This window comes from Schistocerca piceifrons, chromosome 3 (assembly GCF_021461385.2).
Source record: "Schistocerca piceifrons isolate TAMUIC-IGC-003096 chromosome 3, iqSchPice1.1, whole genome shotgun sequence".
NCBI classification, from domain to species: domain Eukaryota; kingdom Metazoa; phylum Arthropoda; class Insecta; order Orthoptera; family Acrididae; genus Schistocerca; species Schistocerca piceifrons.
This window is the reverse complement of record NC_060140.1, coordinates 864,434,828-864,450,455: the sequence shown is the minus strand read 5'-3', so window position 1 is coordinate 864,450,455 and position 15,628 is coordinate 864,434,828. Positions and strand designations below refer to the sequence as shown.

Sequence of the window (15,628 nt, the reverse complement as noted above, 5' to 3'; positions counted from 1 at the left end):
CACCCACGGCACCATTTCAGCTATTGATCTTGACCAAAGACATAGCAGCGGCGCTTCAGGATTGTCGAAGGGCCTTCCAATCCCTCGAGCAACATCTTCACTGACAACCCTCCGAACTTATCAGCAGCTGTGAACTAAGGCTCAATACCTTATTAAAAATATGCTCTACAGACTGCTTGAAAGTATGGTAACCTGAGAATTATGCTGTGTTCTCAAATCATGGAGCCTTTTGTCCTCTTATGAGTGTGGTTTCTAGGAGGGACAATCCACAGCCATCCATATGGTTAGGTTGGAGACAGCAATGTTTTGGGGGTTTCCTAAACATCAACACATCATTGGAGACCCTTCTGAGCAACATAAGGTGTAAGAGAGCTTGTAACCATCACATTTTACTAACCCTCCGCAGCTGTGGCTTTTGAGGCTCCCTACACATTTTTATTTGTTGGGGTTTATCCCACTGATTGTTTCACGTTAGAGTTGCTAATCATTCAGCTCCTCACAAATCCAAGAAATGGCATCTTGCAGGTTTCTGTGCTGGAGTGTTACACTCTTCATCAGCATCAGTGGGCTAGTGACCCCTATCAGACTGTGGATTACCCCTGCATCTATGACGATGTTTGATGTAGCTCCCTACCTGTAGCCTTTGCCAATCTTCAGCTCCAAGGTGTCATCTGAAAAGCCTTCACTTGGCCCTTTTCGTTCTTCCATTCCAATGGTACCAACTCTTACTCACTTACATAATCATTACCTGACAATTTCCAAATCATACAACTTATAAAATTCTTTTTGCAACGAGGGACATGAACCCCTGATACCCACCCTTGGGCAGTATCACCAGTTGGACTGCCTCTGGAGGACCTCTGTCTTAGAATATGCTCCCAGCATTTTCCCACACATTCTGCCTTGGTTAGTACCCAGACCAGAAATAAGATATTGAATATTGGCAGATGACTCACGGACAGTGTAACTGGTTCTCCATTTTCTCAGTGAAAGTGATTTTTATTCTTAAGTATGACATTTTAAACTACTTTCATGGTGGGGGCAGGGTGGGTGGGAGTGTGGCACCTCCCACAGCATGCTTGGTCTGTGGACTCTCGACCCTTTTTCTTCTGCCAGCTTCTTTGGTCATCCTTCTTTTACACTGTTTTAATTGCTCTTAGAGGCAGTTAGCCCCCTTTTTTCTGCCGCACCACATTTTCCATTTTGGGGTTATCATTCCAATGAATATTGGGTGCTGTTCTCTCTCTTTAACATACTGTCTAAAATGGATTTTGGGTGGGACTGTGGAAATGATGGCCCCCATTGCATGCAGATCCCTGGCTGACACTCGTGTAGCCACATCCATCTACAGACCTGACTTTCTACTCTCGCCTTTTTATTATTATCATTCCAGCTGATGTTCATTATGTTTTCAGCCTTTTCACATTTACTATTATGAATATCGCAGCTAAAAGGTGTTCTTTACTCTGTAATTGATTTTGCTCTTATCCAGGTTGGCAGGGGGTGGATGAGCTAAGATTTCTCTTGCCTTAACTAAGTCCTATGAGACTCCTCATCTGCTCTGAGCTATTTAGGGTGGCCTGACCAGTAGACTTTTTCTTCGTCTTAAATTATTTCTCAGCTCTGGCACCAATATTGCTTTCAGTACCTTGTTATTTCCACTGTTATATGCTTTCATAATTTTATCAAATTTCGGCCACTCGTCAGTAACTCCAAATGAAATACCACTTGAACAAGGGACTGATGACCTCACCTGTAATCCCTTAAACCTCAACCAACCAATACCAGATGTGAACTGGCTTGGCCGCTTTCACAAAGGTAAAAAATGAATAATCGTAATTGTTTTGCAATATATAATTGCACATGACTAAAAAATAATTTTGCTGTTTGTGACATGACTGATATGACTGTTCTCAGTGCTGCTGACTATAAGAGGACCAGTTGCAGATGTGCTGTAATAATTTTATGCTCTCTTATTAAAAATCATGCTGCCACCACTCAACAGATATTTATATATCATTCCTTAAAAGTTCAAAATAGGCATACAGAGAATAGTATAAAGTTATTTTGCCCTACAGTTGGTTGTTTACTTCTATGGCAGGGACTTGCTGTTTGGAAAGTTGTGGGATGCCTGCAGTAATGATGAAGTAACGAAAGCTGTCTATTTGGAGAGTCTTGAACCATGGTTGCTGAATGATCGATTGCGTCACGTGCCGCCCATCATAAGCCAGCAATTTGTTTCTCATTATGAGAATCTGGGCAATCTACAGGTTAGTTTCTTGTCATTGAAGTTTTTTGAATGTTGATAGAGCTATAAACTTCATTGTGTTTCAGCTAAGACCTTTTTATGCTGTCTAACGTGTAGTGCATGCACTGCACATTTGGCTGACCTATACGACAGAAAGCTTAACCCAACCCAGACTAAATCTGTGTACTTGATTTAAAAAGAAGAAGAAGAAGAAGAAGAAGAAAGGAAAGGCCAGCCTGATTGTGGTTCATACCGTCCACCCACTTTCTTTTCCATTTTTAAGGGGAGAGGGTTGCAGGCAATAGAGCAGAGATGTTCCATCCGAGCATAGATAATGCATGGATGTGGAACAAGTCATTTTACGTGTAAATAAATTAGTTTGCAAATATGTGGGTGTGTGCTGACAATTTTTAATTATTATTGTTTTTTATTATTAAATATACAGATGTGTATTAGTAGTTCCTATCTACTGCCTTTACACTTTATGGTAATAGAAATTCTTCTAAGAAGTAGGAGAAGTTACCAAGGAGAAACTTTTTTAATTTGTTTTTAAATTTTACTTTGCCATCTGTCAGACATTTTTTAACAGGGCAAGTAATCAGAAATTTTGGTTTCAGTGTGTGTGATCCTCTTTTTGTGCTAAAGTCAACCTTAATTTGAAATAATAAATGTCATTTTTCTTCTTGTATTGTAATTATGCAAGTCATTGTTACTTTGATCTGCAGTGGATTCCAGAATGAGATTTTCACTCTGCAGCGGAGTGTGCGCTGATATGAAACTTCCTGGCAGATTAAAACTGTGTGCCCGACCGAGACTCGAACTCGGGACCTTTGCCTTTCGCAGGCAAGTGCTCTACCAACTGAACCACCGAAGCACGACTCACGCCCGGTACTCACAGCTTTACTTCTGCCAGTATCTCGTCTCCTACCTTCCAAACTTTACAGAAGCTCTCCTGCGAACCTTGCAGAACTAGCACTCCTGAAAGAAAGGATACAGCGGAGACATGGCTTAGCCACAGCCTGGGGGATGTTTCCAGAATGAGATTTCACTCTGCAGCGGAGTGTGCGCTGATATGAAACTTCCTGGCAGATTAAAGCTGTGTGCCCGACCGAGACTCGAACTCGGGACCTTTGCCTTTCGCGGGCAAGTATTCTACCAACTGAACTACCGAAGCACGACTCACGCCCGGTACTCACAGCTTTACTTCTGCCAGTATCTCGTCTCCTACCTTCCAAACTTTACAGAAGCTCTCCTGCGAAGGTTCCTTAAACAGATGTGTGGGGATTGTGGGTGAGCACCGCATATTATTCTTAAGTTATTTCTTGAGCAATGTAGGCTGCTCCTTAAGGATGAGTTACACCAGAACATTATTCCTTATGACATTATTGAATGAAGATGTGCAAAATATGTCAACTTACTGATTTCTCTGTACCCAAGATCTGCTAAGTGCAAAAGTGACTGAACTAACTTGTTTTAGAGTTCCAAAAGTGCTTTCCCCAGTTCAAATATTCATCAGTGTGGACACTTAAAAATTTTGAAGTTTGCACCCAATTTATAATTTCCTCACCATGTGTTACACTTACCAATGATGAAGGTCCTTTACATTTACAAAACTGAATATGTTGTCTCCTTTTTTCGATTGAGAGAGACTTCATGCCGAAAACCAGTCAGTGATATATTTAAGAACATTGTTTACCATTTCTTCTGTTGCTGTAGGTCTGCTTGAATTGATTACAATACTAGTGTCCTCTGCAAAAACAGCAAATTCTGCGCATTATGTATTAAATCAAAAATTATTTACATATATGACAACAATAACAGACTTAAGATTGACTCTTGGGAACTGCAACTTGATTTTCTTCCCCAGTGAGAAGAATTTCATGTGGTTACGTTGGTTGAATTACTAAGTAAAACTTCCTTTATCCTTTTGGTTAGATATAACACTATCCAACTCTTCTTAAATCCAACTGTTATTTAGTCAGTATATTATGGTTTTTCGGGTGGGGTACTATTGTAAAATACATCACCTACTCAAAAAATTTGGAGTGAAACAGATTGGTCATTACCGACATGTCACCTTTTTTGAATGATTTCTTGAAGCCTTCAGCTGCCATTTTCTTTATTTCCTGTATGATTGTACAATTTCGGCCTTAGGCCATTTTCAATTATCTGAAACGGAAGTTTCATACAGTAGATACATTAGTGACACTTCTGATCTTTATGTAGGAACAAGTCATACCTGTAGATATACTAGGCGCATTGTAACTTACTTTATGGATGGTTTTCTGTGATAACAGATTATGTCATATACGTCGTTGGTCCTATGACATACGTTATGCTCATAAATTAGTTTGAAGTGTTCACACTATTTTAGGAGCACACTACTTTCGAGCGGTTGTTGCAAAGCTCTTATATATAACATACATAACACCAGGAAGATTATAATTATTTTACAGAATTTTGCTACATGACCTGCATATGCTTTTGTTCTCAGTTATACTTAATTACCGTTCATCATTGGTGTAAATATGACTGTCTGCAGTTTCTTTGAAATAACTTGTAAATATTTGTTCTGTCATTGTAGGAGCACGTCATTTTTGAATAGTTGGTACAAAGATCTTATATATCACATTTATCACAGTATTCTAATGAAATAGTACTGAGGACCATGAGAGTCTAGTAAAAACTGCTTTATGGTTATCATTACAGTCATATTTATTAATGAGTGTAGTGATAATTTTACATTCTACGCTTCTGTAACACTTCGCCCTAGAACTGGTAGAAAGTTGTCTAGGAATTTCACATTTCGCAGGTCTTTTTGCTCATTTAAAACTTTGACTGACTGATCTTCTAGATGTATTTAGATTTCAATTTCTTCCATTATATCCATGATTTTTTCTTTCTGTAGCTTAAGTAATATTTGAAGTGATCCATCTATTTTAGGTGTTTTGTGGTTGGTGTCTTTTAAATGTGCAGCACATGTGGATGGGATATTGTCGTTTATTGTCTTGTGTTCTTTAAATTATGTACTAAGATATATAATGTATGAAACTTCCTTTTTAGATACTTGAAAATGGCCTAAGGCCGAAATTGTACAATCATACAGGAAATAAAGAAAATGGCAGCTTGAAGGCTTCAAGCAATCGTTCAAACCCTTCATAGCAGCTGCAGACGCTATCACATCGAAAATTATAGTATCTTTGAGGGGTTTAACAATGGCATATTTCAAACTCAATGGGGAAATACTTGAAGAAGTGATGAATGGGTATTTTATGGGAACAAGTCATTAGTAGTGTGTTGGAAACACCATCAAATCCAGATCATCTTTTATTTTTGAGAGAATATATAATATATCCTTATGATAGACTTTTATGTGAGTTGTTTGTCAACATATTGCTGTGATTTTTCTCTTAAACTATTGGTCCCTATATTTTCTGCTACACCCAAGAAATGATTCTTAAACATACTTGCTACCCGTGTCTGCTTATTTGTAGCCCTTGTACTTAAATCAGTAGTGATATACAGGACATAAAATCCCGTCTGAGGCCTGCGATCATTTTTATGTTAATAATTGGCAACCAGTGCTGTACAATCACAATAAAGTCATGAGATGTTCAATTGACTTTTTTATTAGAACATGTTATGCTCTGCTTCAAGAGTGCTTGTGTCGCAGTCATATGTTACTCGACATTTTCTTTGAGTTGCCAAGACTACGCCTGGTTGGTTAGGAAGGAGTTGAAGTTTGTGATGTCTGAAGAGGGGTGTAATCCCAAAACTCTTAATAAGTTCTAATAGAAGAGTCAATTGAACATCTAATGACTTCATTGCGATCGTACGGCATTGGTTGCCAATTATTTAATCAGTAGTGATACTGTCCTGTTCCGTGCCCTGTTTCTCATTTCACTACGTTCCATATAGACTGAATTCTGTTGTGGGAATTTCTAATATAACATGTGCGTTCCTTGATACCTTTCTTAGTAGTTTTTGTAATGTACATCTACTGCAGGATTTTTACTTGTTCTTGCCAACAGATTCATTTGCCATTTCCATTTATACTTTAATCCCACTAGTGATCCATGTTTCTTTCTTTCTTTCCTCTCTCTCTCTCTCTCTCTCTCTCTCTCTCTCTCTCTCTCTCTCTCTCTCTCTCTTTCTTTACATATCTGTTTACTGTTTTTCTGATTAGCTTAGACATGAAGCTATTTTCAAATAGTGGCATGAATCTACTCCAGGATAGATTAAATTTTATGTCAGCATTTGGTTCATTATAAATTTAATCCTAGGTCTTCTCGTGTAAACTATACTTAGAAATGTTTGTTCTGGAGTCATTAATTTTTGTGATTTCCACAGACGACTATCTTTACTGTGCTGGATGTACAGTTATTTTCTTGCTTTGAGCTACGTTGAAGAAAAAGTTAACAGTTCAAGTTCTACTGTCTTTATCCACCTGTGTTGGAAAGTGAACTACTGAGACCAAATTATAGGATACAAATAATATTTCCAGATCACTTCTCTTATCAGAATTCTTAAGAAAATCTACATTAAATGCCACCATAGGCATTAACTGCTTGCAGCTTCCTGACAAATAGCATAGTAAGGGGACTATATTTCTCATAAAAAGCCAAAATTCCCCAGTGAGTATCTACGTACAGTTATAATTAATGGTAAAATATTTTTCAGTATTAATACACAAGCACATATTTCTTTCTTTGTGCTGGTCTCTGCAAACTCTACGTGTCTCCGTGTTTTTGAACTTTTATTCTGTGTAATACATATAACAATCTGTCATTTTCCCACATTAGTAGTTCTACATGAGTAAGATGCTAGAATGTAATCCATATCAATATTATAAATGCGAAAGTAACTGTGTCTGTTACATTTTTGTGACTGACTAGAGAACCAGTTTTGAGGAAATTAGGTATGGAGATAGTTTGGACTCTAAGAACGTAGTCTACTTTAGAAGGGTGAACAAGTCAACTGTTAAGTTGACAAAGTAGGGAATGGACTTTTTTTTTCCTTTGCATAATGAATGTAAACCATGGTAAAAAAATTTTAATGCGTTGTGCATTATATAATGTTAAGTCCCACATGAACCATGGATCTTGCCATTGGAGGAGAGGCTTGCGTGCCTCAGTGATACAGATAGCCATACCGTAGGTGCAACCACAACGGAGAGGTATCTGTTGAGAGGCCAGACAAATGTGTGGTTCCTGAAGAGAGGCAGCAGCCTTTTCAGTAGTTGCAGGGGCAACCGTCTGGATGATTGACTGATCTGGCCTTGTAACACTAACCAAAACGGCCTTGCTGTGCTGGTACTGCAAACGGCTAAAAGCAAGGGGAAACTAAAGTTGTAATTTTTCCTGGGGGCATGCAGCTTTACTGTATGGTTAAATGATGATGGCGTCCTCTTGGATAAAATAATCCAGAGGTAAAATAGTCCCCCATTTGGATCTCTGGGTGGGGACTACTCAGGAGGACGTCATTATCAGGAGAAACAAAACTGGCATTCTACGGGTTGGAGCATGGAATGTCAGATCTCTTAATCGGGCAGGTAGGTTAGAAGATTATAAAAGGGCAATGGATAGGTTAAAGTTAGATATAGTGGGAATTAGTGAATTTCGGTGGCAGGGGGAAGAAGACTTTTGGTCAGGTAAATACATGGTTATAAATACAAAATCAATTAGGGGTAATGCAGGAGTAGGTTTAATAATGAATAAAAAAATAGGAGCATGGGTAAGCTACTATGAACAGCATAGTGAATGCATTATTTTAGCCAAGATGGGCACGAAGCCCACACCTACCACAGTAGTACAAATTTATATGACAACTAGCCTGCATATGATGCAGACATTGAAGAAACGTTTGATGAGAGAAAATAAATCATTCAGGTAGTGAGGGGAGACAAAAATTTAATAGTCATGGGTGACTGGAATTAAATATTAGGAAAAGGAAGAGAAGGAAAAGTAGTAGGTGAATATGGAATGGGGGTAAGGAATGAAAGACGAAGCCGCTTGGTAGGATTTTGCAAAGAGCATACCTTAATCATAGCCAACACTTGGTTTATGAATCATGAAAGAAGGTTGTATATGTGGAAGAGGTCTGGAGACACTGGAATATTTCAGATAGATTATATAATGGTAAGATAGAGATTTAGGAACCAGGTTTTAAATTGTGGACTCTACCCACAACGCATTGGTTATGAACTGTAGACAAAAACTGAAGAAACTGCAAAAAGGTAGGAATTTAAGGAGATGGGACTGGGACAAACTGAAAGAACTATAGGTTGTAGAGAGTTTCAGAGAGAGCATTAGGGAACGATTGACAATAACGGGTGAAAGAAATATAATAGAAGAAAAATGGGTAGCTTTGAGAGATGAAATAGTGAAGGCAGCAGAGGATCAAGTAGGTAAAAAGATGAGGGCTGGTAGAAATCCTTAGGTAACAGCAGAGATATTGAATTTAATTGATGAAAGGAGAAAATACAAAAATGCAGTAAATGAACCAGGCAAATAGGAATACAAATGTCTCAAAAATGAGAGGGACGGGAAGTGAAAAATAGCCAAGCAGAGATGGCTAGAGGACAAATGTAAGGATGTAGAGGCATATATCACTAGGGGTAAGACAGATACTGCCTACAGGAAAATTAAAGAGACCTTTGGAGAAAAAAGAACCACTTGTATGAATATCAAGAGCTCAGATGGAAAACCAAATCCAAGCAAAGAAGGGAAAGCAGAAAGGTGGAAGGACTACATAGAGGTTCTCTACAAGGGCGATAATACTAGAGGGCAGTATTATGGAAATGGAAGAGTACGTAGATGAAGAGGAAATGGGAGATACAAAACTGTGTGACAAGTTTGACAGAGCACTGAATGGCCTGAGTTGAAAGAAGGCCCCAGGAGTGGATAATGTTCCATTAGAACTACTGATAGCCTTGGGAGAGCCAGCCCTGACAAAACTCTGCTGAGCAAGATGTATGAGACAGGCAAAATAACCTCAGATTTCAAGAAGAATATAATAATTCCAATCCCAAAGGAAGCAGGTGTTGACAGACGTGAAATTTACTGAATTGTCAGTTTAATAAGTCATGGCTGCAAAATACTAACACGAATTATTTATAGACAAATGGAAAAACTGGTAGAAGTCGGCCTTGGGGAATATCAGTTTGGGTTCCATAGAAATGTTGGAACATATGGGACACTACTGAACCTATGATGTATCTTAGAAGATAGATTAAGGAAAGGCAAACCTACATTTCTAGCATTTGAAGACTTAGAGAAAGCTTTTGACAATGTTGCCTGGAACACTCGCTTTCAAATTCTGAGTGTGGTGTGAGTAAAATAAAGGGAACGAAAGGCTATTTGGGCAGTTATGAGAGTCAAGGGGCATGAAAGGGAAGCAGCAGCTGGAAAGGGAGTGGGACAGGGCTGCAGCCTATCCCTGATGTTATTCAGTCTGTATATTGAGCAAGCGGTAAAAGAAACAAAAGAAAAATTTGGAGTAGAAATAAAAGTGCATGGAGAAGAAATTAAAACTTTGAGGTTTGCCGATGACATTGCAATACTGTCAGAGACAGCAAATGACCTGTAAGAACAGTTGAATGGAATGGACATTGTCTTGAAAGGAGGATATAAGATGAACATCAACAAAAGCAAAATGAGGATAATAGAATGTAGTCAAATTAAACAGGTGATGCCTTGGGAATTAGATTAGGAAATGAGACACTTAAAGTAGTAGAGGAGTTTTGCTATTTGCGGAGCAGAATAGCTGATGGTGGTGGAAGTAGAGAGGATATAAAATGTAGATTGGCAGTGGCAAGGAAAGCTTTTCTAAAGAAGAGAAATTTGTTAACATTGAGTATAGATTTGAGTGTCAGGAAGACTTTTCAGAAAGTGTTTATACGGAGTGTAGCCATGTATGGAAGTGAAACATAGACGATAAATAGAGAATTGAAACTTTCAAAAAGTGGTACTACAGAAAATATGCTGAAGATTAGATGGATAGATCACGTAACTAATGAGGAGGTACTGAATACAAATGGGGAGAAGAGGAATTTGTGGCACAACTTGACTAGGAGGATGTTGGTAGGACATGTTCTAAGGCATCAAGGGATCACCAGTTTAGTATTTTAGGGAAGCATGGAGGGTAAAAATTAGAGAGGGAGACCAAGAGTTGGCTACACTAAGCAGATTCACTCAGATGTAGGTTGCAGTAGGTACTTCGAGATGAAGCGGCTTGCACATGATAGGGTAGCATGGAGATCTGCACCAGACCGGTCTCTGGACTGAAGACAACGACAACAACAGCTACTTAAAATACCCTGAGGCATAGATGGATGCTCCTGCCCGTGCCCCTCTGCACGCACTACTCGGCAGAAATGCTGTGAATGCCACATTGTCGTGGTTTGCAGCAATTGGAAGGGCATGCATGACAAGTTATGCTTATCCAACCAGGCAGACATATGAGGGCAGCTGACGTTATTGCACATACAGTAGCTTACTTATTTAGCATCACTCATCATAGCAAAACTACTGATAAACAAGTGCAGCCATGGGTAATGGCTAGTCTTTTACACTTAACATATTAACTAATTCTTTTGTCAGTTTTATGCAGGATAACATAGCAATAAATGAGAAGCACCATATTTATCTTGTAGAAAGTTTTTCCCAAACTGTGTTCTGCCAAACACTGGTGTTCTGCGGGAAGTGTATAAGTGCTGTGCAAAAGAACTATTAATAACATGGAACAATGGGAAATCTGGGGTGAAATGTAAGAATATTATGAGAAGGGAAGTTGCTAATCACCATATAGCAAAGATACTGAGTTGCAGATAGACACAACAAAAAGTTTGTGAGAGTCTTTTTATTGTGCCTGTCTGCAATTCAGCATGTCGACTATATGGTGAGTAGCAACTTTGCTTCTCAGAATGTTATTAATAACATAGCATATTTGTATTTATTTTTCTTGACATTTGGTGATACTCATTCGTTGAAAATTTTATTATGATTTGTGTGTTGTGAGTTAAGATTTAAAATTATGCAATCACTGAATAAAACAAATTATCTCATTTTTTTAAAATTTTGTCAACCTTCAAACAAAAGATGTTCCATTAAAGTACCAAGATTCTCAAAGTTCCATCAGAGGAAAAGTTTGGGAAACCCTGCTGTAGAACTTAAACCACATTTTGCTTTTTATTGATTTTGTATCTAACTTTTCTAATCATATATGCATGTGGTGCTCAGGAAGGCACAGGATCTCTATCTTTCCAGAGCTCTGTAAATTTTTGATACAGGCAAAAAGTTGTTCTGTATTATTACTCTACCCTCTATTAGTCACATGAAATAAGCTACCCTTACTTTTCAGTGTATTCTTAAGTACTTTTGTGGGTGTTTTCTGTTATTTTAACTTCAGTCACAAGAGAGTGCCTGCATTCTGATTCTAACCTAAAAATGTACACAGCATCCCTTGTGTTGATATGATAAGTGTTAAGACATAGACTGCCAACTGTGGGTTACTTCATAGCAGACAATGTGGCTGTTGGAACCAATAATGTATTAACTTGAACAAATTGAGTTTCTTGATAAACGTACATACAAAAGCATGTGATCTAGATTTTGAGTATCTGAAACAGTTATAATAAATTGTCTGGGCATAGGGTTATACAGGGTGTCCTACAATTATGTAGGCATTAGAGGTCCATACATTGTGCATCAATAATATGAATTTATATTATATAAATAGCTACTCCCCACATTGAGGAGACACTGAACTGCAGTCAGGCAGATTTAAAAGTAGACTGTTTGATTTAGGGAAAAATTAAATGTCTGCTTTTAAATGTGCCTGTCTGCTGTGCAGTGCCTCCTAATTCATATTATTTCAACCTGGTTTTTCCACTGTATGAAATACTGAGTATTTCTAAATCAGGAACCAGTGGCCAGAAATGTATATTTCAGGCAATACAAGGTCTTGAATGAGCAATGCTTATAAAGCATGTATCTGTAAATTGCTTATGTTTGTCCATTGATGTTGGTGGTATTTTTTCCCTGTGGGATTACGCAGTCACTAATTTATGAAACCTCTGTAGAAATTTAAAAGGAACTGATGGATAGGATTGTAACTGCCTGTCTTGCTGTGCAACAGGCAAGGATTTTTTAGTGGGTGTCAGAATTTTATGTACCCTTGCAATGCATACACCGAGACTGATATATGTCACTTTGGACAGCTGCTGTGTGTAATATAAAAATTTATCATCAATAAAAGACTATTAGTTCCTCATTTCAAAGACTCAGTTCACAGTCTTCCAGACTGTGTGTAATTTTTGCGCTAAAGGTCCACTCACAGTGTAGTCATGTAACAAGAACTGCTCAAAAAGAAGCTTGGTGTCCCTTGAATATACACTGAAGAGCCAAAGAAACTTACACACCAGCCTAATATTGTGTAGGGCACTCGCAAGTATGCAGAAGTGCCGCAACACGACATGGTATGGACTCGACTGATGTCTGAAGTAGTGCTAGATGGGATTGACACCATGAATCCTACACGACTGTCCATAAATCCATATGGGTATGAGGTGATGGAGATCTCTTTTGATCAACGTGTTGCAAGGCATCCAAGACATGCTCAATAGTGTTCGTGTCTGGGGAGTTTGGTGGTCAGCGGAAGTGTTTAAATTCAGAAGAGTGTTCGACAGAGTCGTATCTAGACATATCAGGGCTCCCAGATCACTCCAACTGCACACACCTCACACCATTACAGAGCCTCCTCCAGCTTGAACATTCTCTTTCTGACATGCAGTGTCCATGGATTCATGAGATTGTCTCCATACCCATACAGATCCACATCCATCCACTTGATATAAGTTGAAACAAGACTTGTCTGACCAGGCAACATGTTTCCAGTCATTGACAGTCCAATGTGGTTGTTGACTGGCCCAGGCAAGGCATAAAGCTTTGTGTCATGCAGTCATCAAGAGTATAAGAGTAGGCCTTCAGCTCCAAAAGGCTATAACGATGGTGTTATGTTTAATGTTTCGCACACTGACACTTGTTGATAGCCCAGCATTGAAATCTGCAGCATTTTGTGGAAGGGTTGCACTTCTGTTATGTTGAAAAATTCTCTTCAGTCGTCATTCTTCCCATTCTTGCAGGATCTTTTCCTGGCCACGGCAGTGTTGGGGATTTGATATTTTACCGGATTCCTGATATTCACGGTACACTCGTGAAATGGTTGTATGGGAAAATCACCACTTCATCGTTACCTCAGAGATACTGTGTCCCATCGCTCGTGTGCAGAGTATAACGCCATATTCAAACTCACTTAAATCGTGATAACCTGCCATTGTAGCAGCAGTTACTGATCTAACAAGTGCACCAGATACTTGTTGTCTTATGTAAGCATTGCTGACTGCAGTACCATATTCTGCCTGTTTACATATCTCTGTATTTGAATATGCATTCCTATACCTTTTTCTTTTGTGCCTCGGTATAGGTGAAAACGTGGGCTTCTATTCGTAGTAAGCTGAGAGTGAAAGAATTAATCCCATTGAACAAAAAAGATAGCTTTACTGTGAAATAAAATGCTAACCAAAATGAAAGTGTACCTCTTCTCACAGCTTTCAAAATCTGCTGCTGGTTAACATTCAGTACATTGTTGCTCCAACCCCTTCTTCGTGAAAACATGTGGATTCTACTTGGCACAATGTGATAAAGATGTTTCTGCTCAAACCTATCTCACCTGTCAGTGGTGGCCCAGTGTGTGAGGGTTGATGCAGTTGATTCCTGCCTCCTGAAGGGAGGGTGTTGAATAGATGGTTATGGTGTACTTGTGCACTACTGTCTTGAGACTAACTCACCAATAGAATTCTGGCAGTAGAGCTGCATAGTAGAGTGCAGGATCCTGTCCCAGCCCTCAAATTATCCTTGATAGTGAAGCCCTCATATTATCCTTGATAGTGATGAGAGGCATCCAGCATCTGTACACAATACTGTCCAAAACATGACTGGCCTATGTTTTGCCTTCTGAATCCATGAGACTGTACGCTTGTGACACACGCTGTACCTGGTCACTTCCACACTCATCCATCACAATCACCAGGTGTCATAGAAATCGACACTCATCGAGGAAGAGAAACGGACACCATTGATTCAAATTAACTTCCATGGTGCTGGAGGACTTGTGCTGTTCTTAATAATGGACATCTAAATACCAAGTTGACCTTGTTGAGACATTTATGTAGTACATAAATTCTGTCTATCAATTTGTTTGTCGCCATTATCTCTAAAAAGGAAAGCATATGGTTCTTTTGCATTTTCCTTGGGATACCTAGAAGCCATAATTTGTAGGAAATGGCCATCAGCTGTTGTTGTTGATTATGGCCAACCATTACAAGGCATATCTTCCCTGTCTCTCTCAAAAGGATGAATGTTCCAGTGATATCACTGCAGTGTACTGGATTCAACGGGCAGCTTCCAGTGCTGATAACCCTTCTTGCTGTAGAGTTACAATTGACACTGAACATTTTACAGAAGCCACATTGTCCTGTTTATAATTGAGGACACATGCCTCTATTGAACTGTCCTGTGAATAGAGGTTTACTTTACTCTTCCCTTGCTTGTAAAAAGTGCTGTGCCTATTGAGTTTCCACTATCAAAAGAGTATCGAGTGAGTTTTCTGATTTATTAAAAAAACTCATGAGGATGTTTTTCTGGGCAGTTGATAACAGTTTTCATGAAAATTAAAAATACAAAGATTGAAATGTGATGCTGTTCAGTGCAAAAGCAAGCAGTTTTAGACATCAACTGGTACACGTTTGTCAGAAGTCTTGATTGGTATCAGCTGAGAACAAGAAAGTGGAATTCTAAGTCCCAACATACAAACGGTCAAAATAAACTGAAAAAAGAAAAAGTTTAAATTGTTCATACACACAGCATACACAAATGTATTGTCTGCTATAGGCTGGTGAAATTATAGTGATAGGAACAGCAAATGATCACAGAAGCAAGCCACTGCTAGATGCAAGACAAAAGCAGACCTTGTGCTAGTAAGAGGGCTAACCCTAGTAAAAAACGAAAAATGTGTGTTTGTTAAGATTTGGTTATGCTATGTTCTTTCTGTTTGTCTGTGTACAAGCTTGATAATTTGGAACCAATATAATTTTATGTTGCTCATGTGTGTTTCAATATTCTGTCTCTGCTGCTACTACTACTACAACCACCACCACCACCACCAATCCCACTTCCACCACTACCCTATGCTTCGTCACTGATCCTCAGTGTCTGTAATTTCTTTTCCATTCTCTCTTAATTTATAACAACAGGTTAGTATTACATTACAACTTTCCATAGACTAATAGTACTTTCACAGCTGTTTTGTCTTCTGATTTGT

General features: G+C 38.7%; 1 protein-coding gene across 1 annotated transcript in view; it reads left to right on the top strand.

Moving 5' to 3' along the window:
• Window positions 1-15,628, top strand: part of LOC124789310 (vacuolar protein sorting-associated protein 8 homolog) — a 219,150-nt gene that overhangs the window by 75,550 nt on the left and 127,972 nt on the right. The window contains exon 11 of the mRNA XM_047256624.1: window positions 2,102-2,270. Within this exon, the coding sequence (XP_047112580.1) occupies window positions 2,102-2,270 (169 nt within the window). The remainder of the gene's footprint in view (window positions 1-2,101; window positions 2,271-15,628) is intronic.